The following is a 13,822-nucleotide window of genomic DNA, read 5'->3' on the forward strand; positions in this document are numbered from 1 at the left end:
TGTACCTCCTGTGTCAGGTGGAGGTCCTGTACACAGGTTAGAAACCTGCGTGAGTGGTGGGACTTTGCTGTCTGTGACTCCCAGCAGATGCCTGGGTAGTTTAGGTCCCCCATGACTACCGCCTCTTTAGCTTTTATGGTCTCCGAGAGTTGCCTCAGGAACCCCGAATCCCTTTCTTCCCCTTGATGTGGGGGTCTGTAACAGACCCCTACCACCAAATCCCTTTCCCTTGGAAGCAGGTTCCAGATCCTAGCTGCCCTGACTGTGAAATGGTGTCTTCTAATGTCCAGCCTGAACCTACTCTCTAACAACTTATGGCCGTTATTCCTTGTTACTTTGGGAGGCGCTCGGGTGAACAGGGTCTCTCCCATTCCCCACTGGTCCCCCCTGGTAAATTTATAGATAGCCACCAGGTCCCCTCAGCCTTCTCTTGTGAAGGCCAAAAAGGTTCAAGTCCTGTAGGCTCTCCCCGTAGGGCCGGTCCTGCTGCCCCCGGATCATGCAAGTGGCCCTCCTCTGGACCCTCTCAATGCTGTCCACATCCCTCCTGAAGTGCGGTGCCCAGAACAGGACGCAGTACTCCAACTGTGGCCCAACAGTTGATGAATGCAGCTCCAATTGATTTAAAAGTCACTCACTGATGTGATGGCAGCTGAGTTTCTGGAGAAATAATTCTATTTCTAATGAGCAGAAAAATGTAGTTAGCTATTGGTATCAAGGCAAGTAGAAGGCAGAATAGGTTTACACAGGGTACATATATATCTACCTTGGTTACAGACTAACCAAGGTAGATTTATATGTAGCACAAGCTTTGAGAACTGTAGCACACTTCATGTTGTCAATTTCTAATGCCATATATAGCACCAGATGCTCATTAGCTTTAAAATGTTTCTGTTGCTGAATTTTTCTTTGATTTCCTTTGGCAAAGATAGTTTAAACAACAACAGTATTCTTTGTGAAGTTTAACATGTTTTACAAACCTCCCAAACAACGTTTCCATTTCATAAATATGAGATATAAAAATAAAACTCAAACCACCCATCCAATTCATTTCTGGTGATTATTATCACTTCATAAAGGGCACTCTTGTTTTTGTGCGCAGAAGGGAGCCAAACCAGTCAGAACCTGGCTGCGGAGCATGAAAGGGAAGAGGTGGATGATACTGGGACATATTTCCACTGCAGTGGTTTTCAACCTTTTTGAACATTAGTGGCCAGTGGTGTCCCTCAGGGGTCTGTGCCTGGAGTGGTGCTTTTCAACATTTTTATCAATGTCTTGGATTGGGGAGTGAAAAGCTCACTGGCCAAGTTTGCAGACAATACCAAGTTATGGGGCAATGTGGTTACGTCAGAAGGCAGGTTGCAGATACAGGTTGACCTGGACAGGCTCGGGAGTTGGGCAGACCAGAACCAGGTGAAGTTTAACACTTCCAAGTGTAAAGTGCTCCATCGGGGGGCAAACAACCCTCAACATACATATAGGCTTGGTGGTGACAGCTTGATTTGCACCACGGCCAAAAGGGACCTAGGGATAATGATCGACCATTGTATGAATATGAGCCATCAGTGTGAGGCGGTGGTCATCAGGGCAAATAACACGCTAGCATGCATCAACCAGTGCATCTTATGTAAAACTAAGGAAGTGATACTCCTGCTGTACTCAGTACTGGTGAGACCACAGCTGGAGTACTGTGTCCAGTTCTGGGCACTGCACTTTGATAAGGATGTTGAAAAACTTGAGAGAGTCCAGAAAAGAGCCACCCATATGATCAGGGACTTGAAAGGCAAGCTATACGAGGAAAGACTGAGGGACCTGGGCCTTTTTAGCCTAAAGAAGAGAAGGTTGAGAGGGGACTTGATAGCGGCTTACCACTATATCAGGGGAGTGCATCAGGAAGTCAGTGAACAACTATTCACTAGGACACCCCTGGGGAAGACCAGGACCAATGGATACAAACTCCTGGAAGGCCACTTTAGGCTTAATACGAAGAAAAACTCCTTCAAAGTCAGGGTGTCCAGACTGTGGAATAAACTCCCTCCAGAGGTGGTGCAATCACCTACCCTGGAGGCTTTCAAGAGGAGACTAGACAGTCACCTCGCTTTGGGTCACCTAACCCCAGTTGCCTTCCTGTCTAGAGTGGCGGGGCTGGACCCAATGATTTGCAAGGTCCCTTCCAGCCCCTAACAATCTATGAATCTGTGAGGCATCCCTTATTATATTTGAGGTATTGCTGCTGCCTGAAGCAGCAATAATGCTTACAAACTCCCATGCAGTATAGCCATGGGAGACACCAGCCATTGACACCAGAACTTCCCAAGAAACCACACTGCTAAATCAAAGGCCCTCTAGGAAGGTGACTGTTCAGGTTCATGCATCTCAGAGCATCCTTTAGGTATAGAAGCTGAAGCCACAGCTTGTTCACTAAATACTAAGGGGTAGAGGCAAGTCTCCAAAATAAAGCATAAAACTAGAACCTCCATGGGACATGTGGAAAAAGCACATTTAGTGCAGAATATGTTTCAGAGAGAGTAGCCAGGATTTGTTTGCATGCAGAAATAACTGAAGTGGGAAGAGGAAAAGGACCATTAAGTCATATTATTTTTTTTCTTCCCAGATCAACAATGAGATAAAGAAGGAAGATGAAAAGCTGGTGAAACCTACACCTGAGCAGATGATTGAATTCAGCATTATTATTTCTGGAGAGAAGTTCAGCGAGGAGCTGAGTGACCCATCCACTGTACAGCACCAACTACTCTCAGAGCAGTTTACTTCCCAGGTAATTTACCTTACTTGTCTTTTTTGTCCCTACAGGTTCCCGGTAATGTTGATAGAATACAGCAGCAGCATTAGCTACAGCTTTCCCTCAGAGTTTCATCTGAAAAAGATGGGGATTTTGCTCCCTTATGGCTGGAAAATGCCTCTTGCTCATTTCTGCTTGCTAAAATCACAACGGCACAAATATTCTTGCTCTTCTGATCTATGTTTTTTTTCTGTCTTGGGAATACCAAGTCCACACTGCTGCTAGAGTATGTTAACATTCTCCAGTCTGAATTAATGCTGCCATCCCTTATCAAGAGCGTGCAGGGACACTGCATGCTTCTAGCTGAACAAGGTTTAGTTTAACTAACCTCCTCTCCTCTTTCCCCCATCTTTATTTGGCATACTGTAAGTTGACTTCTTTGCAAACAGAAGTTGGGAAGGTGCTTTCGGTGGGAGGACCAAACATCTTATCTCAGAGCCAAGGGGCTCTGGATCCCTGAGATGTTCTCTGTTTTCTTTTCTGCTTACATTAACTTATTTTGTTTTATTATTATAAAAATGTTATTGCTTGGCAGGAATGGCTTAGTTGATTGCAGCTATGGGTTGTTGAGTTCTATCTTTTGGCCTTTTTACACAGCTGCTTAGACTGTTGGTCCTCCTGTTCGTGCTGAATACATCATTGACACTTGTTGATAGAATTATGGAGAGAAACAGGGCTTTAAGGCAATCTCAGTGAAGTGCCAGAACTCTCTTTTGTCTAGGATAGAATTTCAGTAATTCTTAAAACTCTAGGTCTCATAACTTGTCTTTTTAAATACACATTTTTATGCTTCCTCAATACTGAATAATCTGCCTAAAGTTCTTTGGCCTGATTAGGCCACACCAGGCTGCAGCAGGTTCAGTTGACAAAGCAGAATGCTGAAATGAACCTGGGGAAATCCATTGTAATGAATAGAATGAATCTTCAGATGATCATAACAGCAGTTATGTTGCTATTAGCACAGAGGATCCTCCCCAAAATAATGTATTACTTGAGAGAAGTTTATGAAGGTCACCAAACAGCAGGGTGCTGTTCCCTTCTCTCCAGGTAGAGTGGAGTTCTCATGACGGCATGTCACACTTTTCACAAGACATTGCAATCTAGGCTGGTGGTTCCCAAACTCTGACACATTGTGCACCACCAATTTAAAATTATATAAACTTAAGTACCACCAGGTGGGTGTGGGCGTGTATGGTAGGGTGTGTAGGAGGGTGTGTGTGAAGGAGTGTAACTGTGTGTGGGGGGGAGCATAGGGTATGTTGGGGGGTCGTGGGAGCAGGGTGTGGGTGTGTGTGGGGTGTGGGGGAGGGTGTGGGGACCCCTGCACTCCTCCCATGGTGTGGCAGCAGGCAGGGATGCTCAGGGCACTCTGGCCACCTGGCTGGGTGAAGCTCGGGCCAGTGCTGTACATTGCAGCAAGGAGCACAGCTCCCCATGAGGCAGTCTGTATCACTGGCACTCCCCATGCTTGCCAGGCATAAGAGGGAAGCCCTGCGTGCTGGAGCCCACTACCTTCCCCATCCCACAAGGGGGAGCTTCCCTCCCATGCCTGGAGTGTACAAAAGCTACACGTGTGTGTGGGGAGCACTAGAGATACAGCCAGCCTGCCAGAGGCTGCACCCCTCGCTACAACGTGCAGCACTGGCCGGAGCTGTGCTCTGCCAGGCACCTGCACTAGGCATGATTGCCCTGAGAGCCCTTACTTGCTGCTGCTGCGTAACAATGACAGGTGGTCTGCATACCGCTGGTGGTATGTGTACCACAGATTGGGAACCTCTGATCTAGGCTGCCAAATCAGTGGTAACTCCAAATTTAAGTCCCCATTCAGCTGAACATTTGACTACTTGCTTCAGTCCATTTATTGAAGCAGTTCTTCAAAGTACTGAAATACCAATTTAAGTCCTTTTGAAAGCAAATAGAATTAAAGCTAGAATGTTTGCTGAGTTAGGGCTTGAAAATGCACCTCTTTTGTGATGTCTACAAGTGACTCAACAGTATTTTCTACCCCAAACATAGATATGGGATTTTTTTTTTTAATAAAAAGGTTATCTGTATCTATATCTAACCTTTTTATTACAAAAAAGGGAAAAAGTCTGCACTGTACCACTAATACATGTGTGTTGTGCTTTAAAGTGAACTTCCATGTAATATTGCTCTGATCTGTAACTTTTTTCACACCAACCCCTCGCTTGTCGCATCTAAATTTAGACTATCAGCTCTGCAGGCAGGGAGCCCATTTGAATTTTGTCTTATGAGAGGCATAAGACTTTAGGTGCTATAAAGTACAAGCCATAATAAATATTCTTCTCTCTCCCTTTTTACTCCCTTTTCAGTCTTATTAGTTGGGGCTTTCCTTGGCAAATTCTGTTGAATCCATTAAATTGGGACTAACCCTATGCCAGATATTGGGCAGATGGAAAATAGATGTACTCTCTCTTGCAGCCAAAGAGCATCACTAAGACTGTCATATGTTGCTTGCTTAGGCAAGACATTTTTAATTTTCCTAGCTGTGTGGCCAAGTAGTAGTGCCATAGAGTATGTGGAAGAAAAGTCAGCTGGGAGAGGGGCCATGTGGCATCTTGATGTTCTCTTCCTTTGATCCCTTGCCTAGACCTCTCTGTGCTTGGATAAAGAAGATACTTTAAAAAAAAATCAGTGGTACTTGTATTGCGAGAGTCTCACCAGAGATGATTTTTAAAATGAGAAGGGGATTTTTAAGAATAAAACATTCTGGAATCACAGAACTTTTCTATTCCAACTTGAAGCAAATTGCTAGTGATTTTTTATTTGTGATTCACAATGCAGCACAATCTCCTGTTAACAGAGCCTGCATTTCCAGAGTCCACCTACCAGCTACACTTCCAGCTAGGGGACTTTCTCTTTCTTCTACTCCTGAACTTTTAATATTGTAATAGAAATCGTAGAAAAATATGGCTGGAAGATGTCAGGACACCTCAGGATGTCATCTAGTCTCATGCTTTGCTCAAAGCAGAAGCATCATTGTCTAAACAAGCCCAGACAAGTATTTTGAGTATCCTCTACATAAAAACTTCTAAAGGTAATCTCTTTGGTAATCTGTTCAAGCACTTAAACACCCTCATAGCTAAAAATAAATTAAAAAAAAAAACAACTTCCTGACATCCAATCTAAATCTGCTGTGTTGCAATTGAAACCCATGACCTCTCTACCTATTTCAGGAGAGTTGCAGTGGTGTAGCTCTGAAGATGCAGGGAATATTTAAGTAGCAAGATATGTGAGATATTATCTTGACAGTTGGGAGAGATGTAATTGTTCTAACTAGCGTTCAACCTAGTCTGTGCCTACTTCTTTCCCAGACCTGTGTAGGAGCATTTTGTACCAGAAAGCTTGTCTAGCTTCTCTCTCACCTATTTAAGGCATTCCGGACAGCCCATATGATCTGTTTTCTTCATTATCTGGTGCTCTGAGTCATTGCTCTGCTTTCGGATCACCTATAATGGGGCCTACATCGCAAGCATTTTGCCTAAATTTAATTAAAAGAGTTTGGGAGGCAGTCAACATTTTTTGGGAAACCAAGAGTTTGAGCTAGATTAGCAAGGGAGCAGTCCACATTGTGTATCACTGTCAAGAGACCTGACAACCTCCAGTTACGAGGTCTTGTACATTATCTGATTATGTTTTAACCTTACACTTACCTGTTGGAAATAACTTTATTATAGGCAGTTGGCTGTATAGTTCCCTTCCCAGTGTACAACCAAATGTCAGCAGATGTGTTATAGGTGCTGGCTATATTAACAGTTCCCTTCTGGTTTTGTAATAATAGAGAAGCCATCTCAGCTCTATTTACATATTCAGCTAAGGCATTCTACTATTATATTCCATTTCCTCTTCCATTATATCTAACAGATCATAGCATTTTTTTATATAGTGCGGTGTGTATTTTCTACCCATTTTCCACTTCTAGCTGATAATGTATGTCAGTGCCAATGAAAAAGATAATAGTATTATTGATAGTACACCATATTTCCTTTTTTTCCAAATAGGTCCAAAATGCATATGAAGGATTACCTGGGTTCAAGAATATCCATGTGCTAGAATTCAGGTAGGAAGATAAATCAAATATTTTTGTGTATCAAATATATTTTGGTGTTCTAAGAACTGATGTTATTTACAGTTACTGATGATTTCTAAACAAGACAAATGTAATTAGGTGCTTTCTTTTCTGCTACTGACAACCACTAAAACCTCTTGTCTTCTGTGTCTGTCTTGAGTTCTACAGCCAGGACAGTTTTACACTAAATTAAAAAAAAAAGGCTTTTGTTTTACCGTTTAACATCTATATCTGATAAATCCACAATGTTCTAGAAAGTTTACAATTTGACTGAATTTATTAACAAATGCAGAAGAAATCAAGCAACACTTAAAAACAAAACAAAACTCCTTCAAGTATAGTTACACTTTTACCCGGTCTTTTAGGGAAGCCTGGATAGCTCAGAAGATTAATGACAAAATATAAATGCTTTAGCTTCTAGGTCACTAAGAGAGCTAGGTGAATCATTTTGAACACATTGTCTGACATATTTTACCTTCTTTCTGCTCATGATTCTTATAGGAAAACATTGACTTGCTCAAATGTATTTGTTCTACAAAATGATTGACTAAGCAGTTCTTGCAGGGGATAGGGCCATTTTAAAGCACTCTGCAGCCATGCACTTATACTTGGTCCTGGCTGTAGAGTGCTTTCAGGGGCCAGATCAGGCAAAAATTGTCACTTCTGTCTGTGCCAAGCTGTACTGTAATCAATGTTTCTCTAAACAGTCCGGGCAGTAAGCTCAATTATGAAACTAACTACATTAAGCATTGCAAGGGATGAAGGATAGTCTTTTGGTTGGGGCACTGGATTGGGAATCAGGAAACCTTGGTCCAGGGTCTCTCTCGGTCATTGACTTCCTGGTTTTCATGGACAAATCCTTTGCTATTTCTGTGCTTCAGTTTCCTGTTGCACAAGAGTAGACCCCTTCTTTCCCTCATGTGCATGCTGACACCAGAGAAAAAGATCTTTGCAGAATGAAGTAAACAAACAGTCAAAAGATTATTTGTAGGCATGCATTTGGTTGCATTTGCCCAGTTCCACTGACAAGTTCATCTTGAGCCCCATTTCTCATGATTTGTTACTATATGTCAATTGCTAGTTGATCTTTGTATGTAAAATGTCCATATTGTGGTCTGGAATTGATAAAAGGCTTCCATCCCATCCCAAGCTAATTAATAGTTGGCTCTGTCTGTGAGAGAAATAGGCACCAAGGAAGCACGGAAACTTGTCTAACCTTTCAACTCTAAATTTAAGTAGCAGGTAGAATTCAAACAAATGTAGTATGGAAAATCCTGTGCACTCTGCCCATTCACAAATTTCCACTGCTGTCAGTCTACTGCCTTTCATTAGCCCTGAATTTGCTTTCAAAGACAAATAAAAGATGGCCCGTTCTACACTGACATTTGAGCTTTTTGCCCTGCTCTTTTCCCATCTTCTATATTTCTTAAAGTAAATGTGATTGTGAGCTATCCCTGAAGTAAAGTAATTGGCCCTGATTATCTTCTCCTTTACTGTCGTGCAACTGCATTGACTTCAATAGAGGTATTCTTTAGATGGCCGAATGTCTAAAGAGTAATTGGTTTTTCTTAGTTTGTTTTTTTTTGGCCCCATGAAATCAAATAAACAATCTTCAGCTGACTTCACTGAAACCAGAATTTGGTCCACGTCATAACGCTAATGATTTATTTGTAAATCTATTAATTGTTTTTCCCCCCCATATTTGCCTGCTCTGAAGCATCTCAGAGCTGCTGCCAGAAGACCCCTGTTAGAAGACTTAAAGTAAAATGGTATTCTTCCTCATTTCTCATACTTATTTGTCTTTTTAATGTTTAGGTCTCCACAGGATGAAAGGTAAAGGCAACTTTTTAAATACATATTATCACAGTATATACTGGTAAAAGCTTGTTAGTGGCAAGACACTGGCACTTATTATGGAAGTGTGGTTATGGCTTCAGAATTAAGTGTTTATCCTGTATAAATATTATCTTCTGGGATGGATTTGCTTAAAACCACAAGAAGGTGACCTGTTTCAGGCTGCAAATATGTCTAATGCAATCTTCTTTTTTACAGTGATAATCTGAAAGTGTCACATGAGAGAGTCTGTCTAGATATGAATCGGCTATTTAGCTGTGTTTCTTGCAGGAAACTCTGGGGACAAAATAAGACTGCTTAGCTGCTATTTCATTTTTTTTCTTGTAGTTTGTGGCAAAGCACCTAGAACCTTATTTAGGAATCTGTTTTACAACTATGACATTTAAAAATAAATAAGAAAACAGTAACTCTCAAATTATAATCCTGTTAGGTGCTTCAAGGCCATTTTTGATGGTCAACCTTTCCAGTTGAAAGGAGAAATATGTCTAGGCCTATTTAGGGAATATTTTATATAGTGGTTATAAAATATACATATTTTATAACCATTATACATATAATGGTTATAAAATATGTGTACACATACTTACATACATGCATGCATATTTATATAGTGGTTATACACACACACACACATACACACACACCCCTACCCCTCTACCTTAACCCCATATTAGAAGGAATTAATACTTGGCCTTTATTGAATTAGGATCCCATGTCTTTGACCTGTTGTCAGGGAGATTCCTGAAATGGTATCAAAGAGGAACAATTTCCTGCAGGCAGTTTTCGAATTATTCTTATTCTATGACAGAGTCATAGAATTATAGGCTCGTAATTTATTCAAGGCCAAGGTCTAACACATACCTTAGAAAAGAGTATATGCTGTATCTAGTTTCCATAAGCAACCATAGAAAGAATAAGCACTTGATTTTAGAAAATGGGATTTAAAAACACAAATCTTTGTGCAGACAGAAAAGAAATAAAGCCAATCCCCTATTAGCAATCACGTCTGCATGAAAGTACGCACATGACTATCCAGAGAGGCTCTGTTCCAAGTAGCAGATGTTTTGGCCCATTTTCAGATATATGATGACCTAGTAGTTATTAGTTTGCCATTATTAACTGCAACTGACAGCATAGTTTTATTAAATCCAAATATTATTTTTATCCAGCATACCGTATTCTATTTTTGCCCTGCTTTTCATTATTTTGCTTCATTTCCATTTGCCATACTGACACTCGGTGCCCATGACGTACCTACAAGGGGCTACTGTTGGCCAGTCACAACAGCAAAACTTCATCAAGGTTTTGGTTTGAATACAACTCCATTTGCTGCTTACGCCCCCACTTTATTTGGCCCCATTGTACTACTACAGGATTCTCTAAACCCAGACATTACTTAGCAATGCATTCCAGCTCTACAGCATGAAGAACCTGCCTCTAGAGCAGGTTTTTCTAACAACTCACAGATTACTTAATTTTCTCATTGCTCACTGTGTACAGCCAAAATATAATAAACTATCCTAAGTTCCCTTGTGCTCATGTCCAATGTATGGATCATTGTGTTGTCTTTTAGGAAAGTCAATCCAAACATGCTTCTAAGATGAAAGTTCATCAAATAGAGTAGGTTTGGTATGAAAAAATCATCTGTGCAGAGATACAAAACAAATGCTCTTTAATGAGGAGAAACAACATTGAAATAAATTAAACTTTTCTAGGCATGCATGGTAAAATGGACACAACTTAAATGCTATCAAGAACACCATTTAGAGCAGGTTTTAGCTACACAACAAGGGTGATCACAGACTCCCAGGTGTTTATATCTGTGTTTATCTACTTCTTTCCAGGCTGCTTTATGCCTTGCAGCCATCCATGGTGTTAACAAGTCTTAGTAAAACCTTTGAATTCTTATCCACAAAGTATTTCTACCTGTGGATACTTGTGTGACTGTTAATGACCATGATATCAAGTCAAACTCATGACTTCTTCATGGCATTTCCACCCCTTATAAGTGGAAATACTGTGACGACTAGATTCCATGATCTGGTGGCCTGAATATTTCACAGCATAGACTTTGACTCTCAGTACAGTTATTTTATAGAAGGTAGAAACAAAAGTAAAAAGAATTAAATCTGTTTTACCAAGGCCATCATAAAATGTTGTACTGTTTCTGAAAGTGTTAATTTTGTCTCTTCAGAATGACCAAAATATTTGATAGCTAGGAATTTTTTAGCTCTGATCTATAATTTTTTTCTCTTTTTAAAACTTCAGTGGTGTGGAAGTTTACTATGCTGCTATTTTTGATGGCAAAGCCATCCTTAATGCCACCTGGGATCTAATTAATCTTCAGTCCAACAAAGTGGAGGATGACACCTTCGCGGAGATAGGCGATAGCCCAACTGTTGTATACACGATCAATGACTTCCGAGATTATATTGCTGATATACTTCAAAAGAATTCTTTCCTTGAAAACATCTCTTTGGCTTTGGACCCTGTTTCTCTGCAGCTCATTAATGGTGTGTACTATGAAATGTTGTTGGTGTTAATTATGCATTATGTGTGTTAAAAAAATTTGTAAGGATATTGCAAGGGCTTAGCAAATAGTAAATTATATGAAGTAATGTGTTCTCAGGGTCCCTCCTTTTCCTGTAGTCAGCATGGCCAAAGCATTAGCAGTTGGGTCCCAGTTTTAGCTCACTGGATCAGTCTCTCTCTTACTGTTGTTTGGATGTATTAATTTTGTCCGGTATGTACTGGTGGTTTCAATAATACATCATCAGTAGCTAAATGGAAATATAAAAATAAACATATACTTTGTTGTGTAGCACAGAGCATACCAATTTCAGTTGGATGATGCTGATGTGATGACAACAGCATTTTCCAAGGGCAAAATTAATTTTAGTGCTGAGGGCATCTACAAACCATCTATAAACTATTTATTAACTGGGCTCAAATAGTGGAATTTCAGCCTAGTAGCTCTGAGCAGCACAGACCAACAGCAGATTCGCTGCTGTCTTCCAAGTCCTCCTCCTGTTGTTGCCAGTGGAGAGTGCCGTCCATCCGTAGTTATCCTCCAGGGCTATGTGAAACTTTGGCAGCCATTTCATTTCAGAGGTGTTCTGGCCCATTTCAATGCCTGAAACACCAAATCCGAATTGGAATGGGAAACAGAGAAAAAGCTCTTAAATGAAACAAAAGCATCTGAAATGTTTTGGAAAATTTCAGAGTTTCGGAGCTGGGCTTGCAGGGAAACAGAAACTAAGAAGAAGGGGCTGCTCTGATACTGACATGTGTAGCTGGCCAGTGTCTGAACTGTCCCTGAGGTCCCTTCCAATCCCAGTGCCCTGGTGGAGGGATGGCAGCCTGCTGCCATCCTGTGCGCGGATCTGGGAGCCCAGGCCCCGCGGAAGGAGTCTGGCACAGACCTGCAGCCCTCTCGGGGGGCATGGGCCCCCGGATCTGTGTGCGGGATGACACCATGCTGCCACTGCTAGCTGGGGCCAGCACCAGCACCTGAATCTGCTTGGTGCAGCCTGTGTCGAGTGCTGGAAAGAACCCAGTGCTGGCGCTGGCCCCAGTCAGCAGCGGCAATCTGCTGTCATCCTGTGCACAGATCCAGGGGTCCACATCCCCCCCGGGAGGAGTCTGGCGCAGACCTGCAGCCCTCCCAGGGGGCACAGGCCCCTGGATCTGCATGTGGAATGCTGCTGCTGCCGGCAAGTGATACAAGTTTTGCTTTGAACAGTTTGAGGTGTACTTTCACAAAAACCCCTGCACCTATCTCCTTGAAACTAAACAGACTTTTTTCCCACAGAAGGGGCTACCATTCCTGCAGTTTTCAGCCAATAAATGACCAAGTTACAGGTATTTTAGTGATTCCCCATTATAGTCTATGGCCGAATCTCCAAAGCAGTGTGGAAATTCCGAAACGGTTTTGGTCGAATCGAATTGGGACAGTGATCTGAAACACTGAATCAAATAACTGTCCCTCCAAAACAGCCAAGTCCAAATCCAAATTGGAACAGTGCCATTTCACACAGCCCTATCGTCCTCCTCCTCTGGTGCTTACTTCAAGTAACTGAGAAGGTATCCCAGAGTCGCAATCATTCTGGCAAGGACTTTGTTTAAGAAGATTCTCATAGTAAGTGTAAGATAAGAAGGGGAACAAACTGCTCTGGATTTTTGTCCCATGTATCCTGCAGTTTCTATGAACAACTTCCTTGCTCTGCAGCCTTTAACTCAATTCCCTAAGTGTGACTGGGGGCGAGAACTTGGGGTGTGTGGAAACAAATACCTTTCAAATGCTGAACTATTCCTTATAGAAGTAGGGTCGGAAGGGACCTTGTAGATCTTTAAGTCCAACCCCCTGCCTGGGCAGGAGGAAAACTGGGCTCAAATGACCCCAGCCAGGTAGGCATCGAGCCTCTTCTTAAAGACCACCAGGGTAGGAGCCAGCACCACTTCCCTTGGAAGTCGGTTCCAGATCCTAGCCGCCCTAACTGTGAAGTAGTTCTTATAGATATCTAATCTGAACCTACTCTTCAACAACTTGTGGCCGTTATTCCTTGTTATCCTGGAGGGCGCTAGGGGAAACAAGGTCGCCCCCAAACCCTTCTGGTCCCCCCTAGTGAGTTTATAGACGGTCACAAGGTCCCCCCTCAGCCTTCTCTTGTGAAGGCTGAACAGGTTCAGGTCCCACAGCCTTTCACTGTAGGGTCTGCCCTGCTGTCCCCGGATCATGCGGGTGGCCCTCCTCTGGACCCTTTCAATGTTGTCCACAGCCCTCTTGAAGTGGGGTGCCCAGAACTGGACACAGTACTCCAGCTGCAGCCTGACCAGTGTCGCGTAGAGGGGGAGGATCACCTCCTTGGCCCTGCTTGAGGTGCATCTGTGGATGCACGATAAGGTCCAGTTAGCCCTGCCGACCGTGACCTTGCCCTGTCGGCCCATGTTCAATAATGACTCCAAGATCCCTTTCTGCCTCCGTGCTCTCAAGAAGGGAGTTTCCCATCTTATAAGTGTGCTGCCGGTTACTACTGCCCAAGTGCAGCACCCTGCACTTGTCCGTATTGAAACGCATC

The 13,822-nt window shown here is 42.4% G+C and overlaps 1 protein-coding gene across 1 annotated transcript in view; it reads left to right on the forward strand.

Moving 5' to 3' along the window:
* IMPG2 (interphotoreceptor matrix proteoglycan 2) overlaps positions 1-13,822 on the forward strand; it is an 86,623-nt gene that overhangs the window by 57,252 nt on the left and 15,549 nt on the right. The window contains exons 8-11 of the mRNA XM_025214787.1: positions 2,615-2,776; positions 6,823-6,881; positions 8,706-8,723; positions 11,013-11,257. Coding sequence (XP_025070572.1) covers positions 2,615-2,776; positions 6,823-6,881; positions 8,706-8,723; positions 11,013-11,257 — 484 coding nt within the window. The remainder of the gene's footprint in view (positions 1-2,614; positions 2,777-6,822; positions 6,882-8,705; positions 8,724-11,012; positions 11,258-13,822) is intronic.

The sequence above is a fragment of the Alligator sinensis genome, unplaced genomic scaffold, assembly GCF_000455745.1.
Source record: "Alligator sinensis unplaced genomic scaffold, ASM45574v1 scaffold1286_1, whole genome shotgun sequence".
NCBI lineage: Eukaryota > Metazoa > Chordata > Crocodylia > Alligatoridae > Alligator > Alligator sinensis.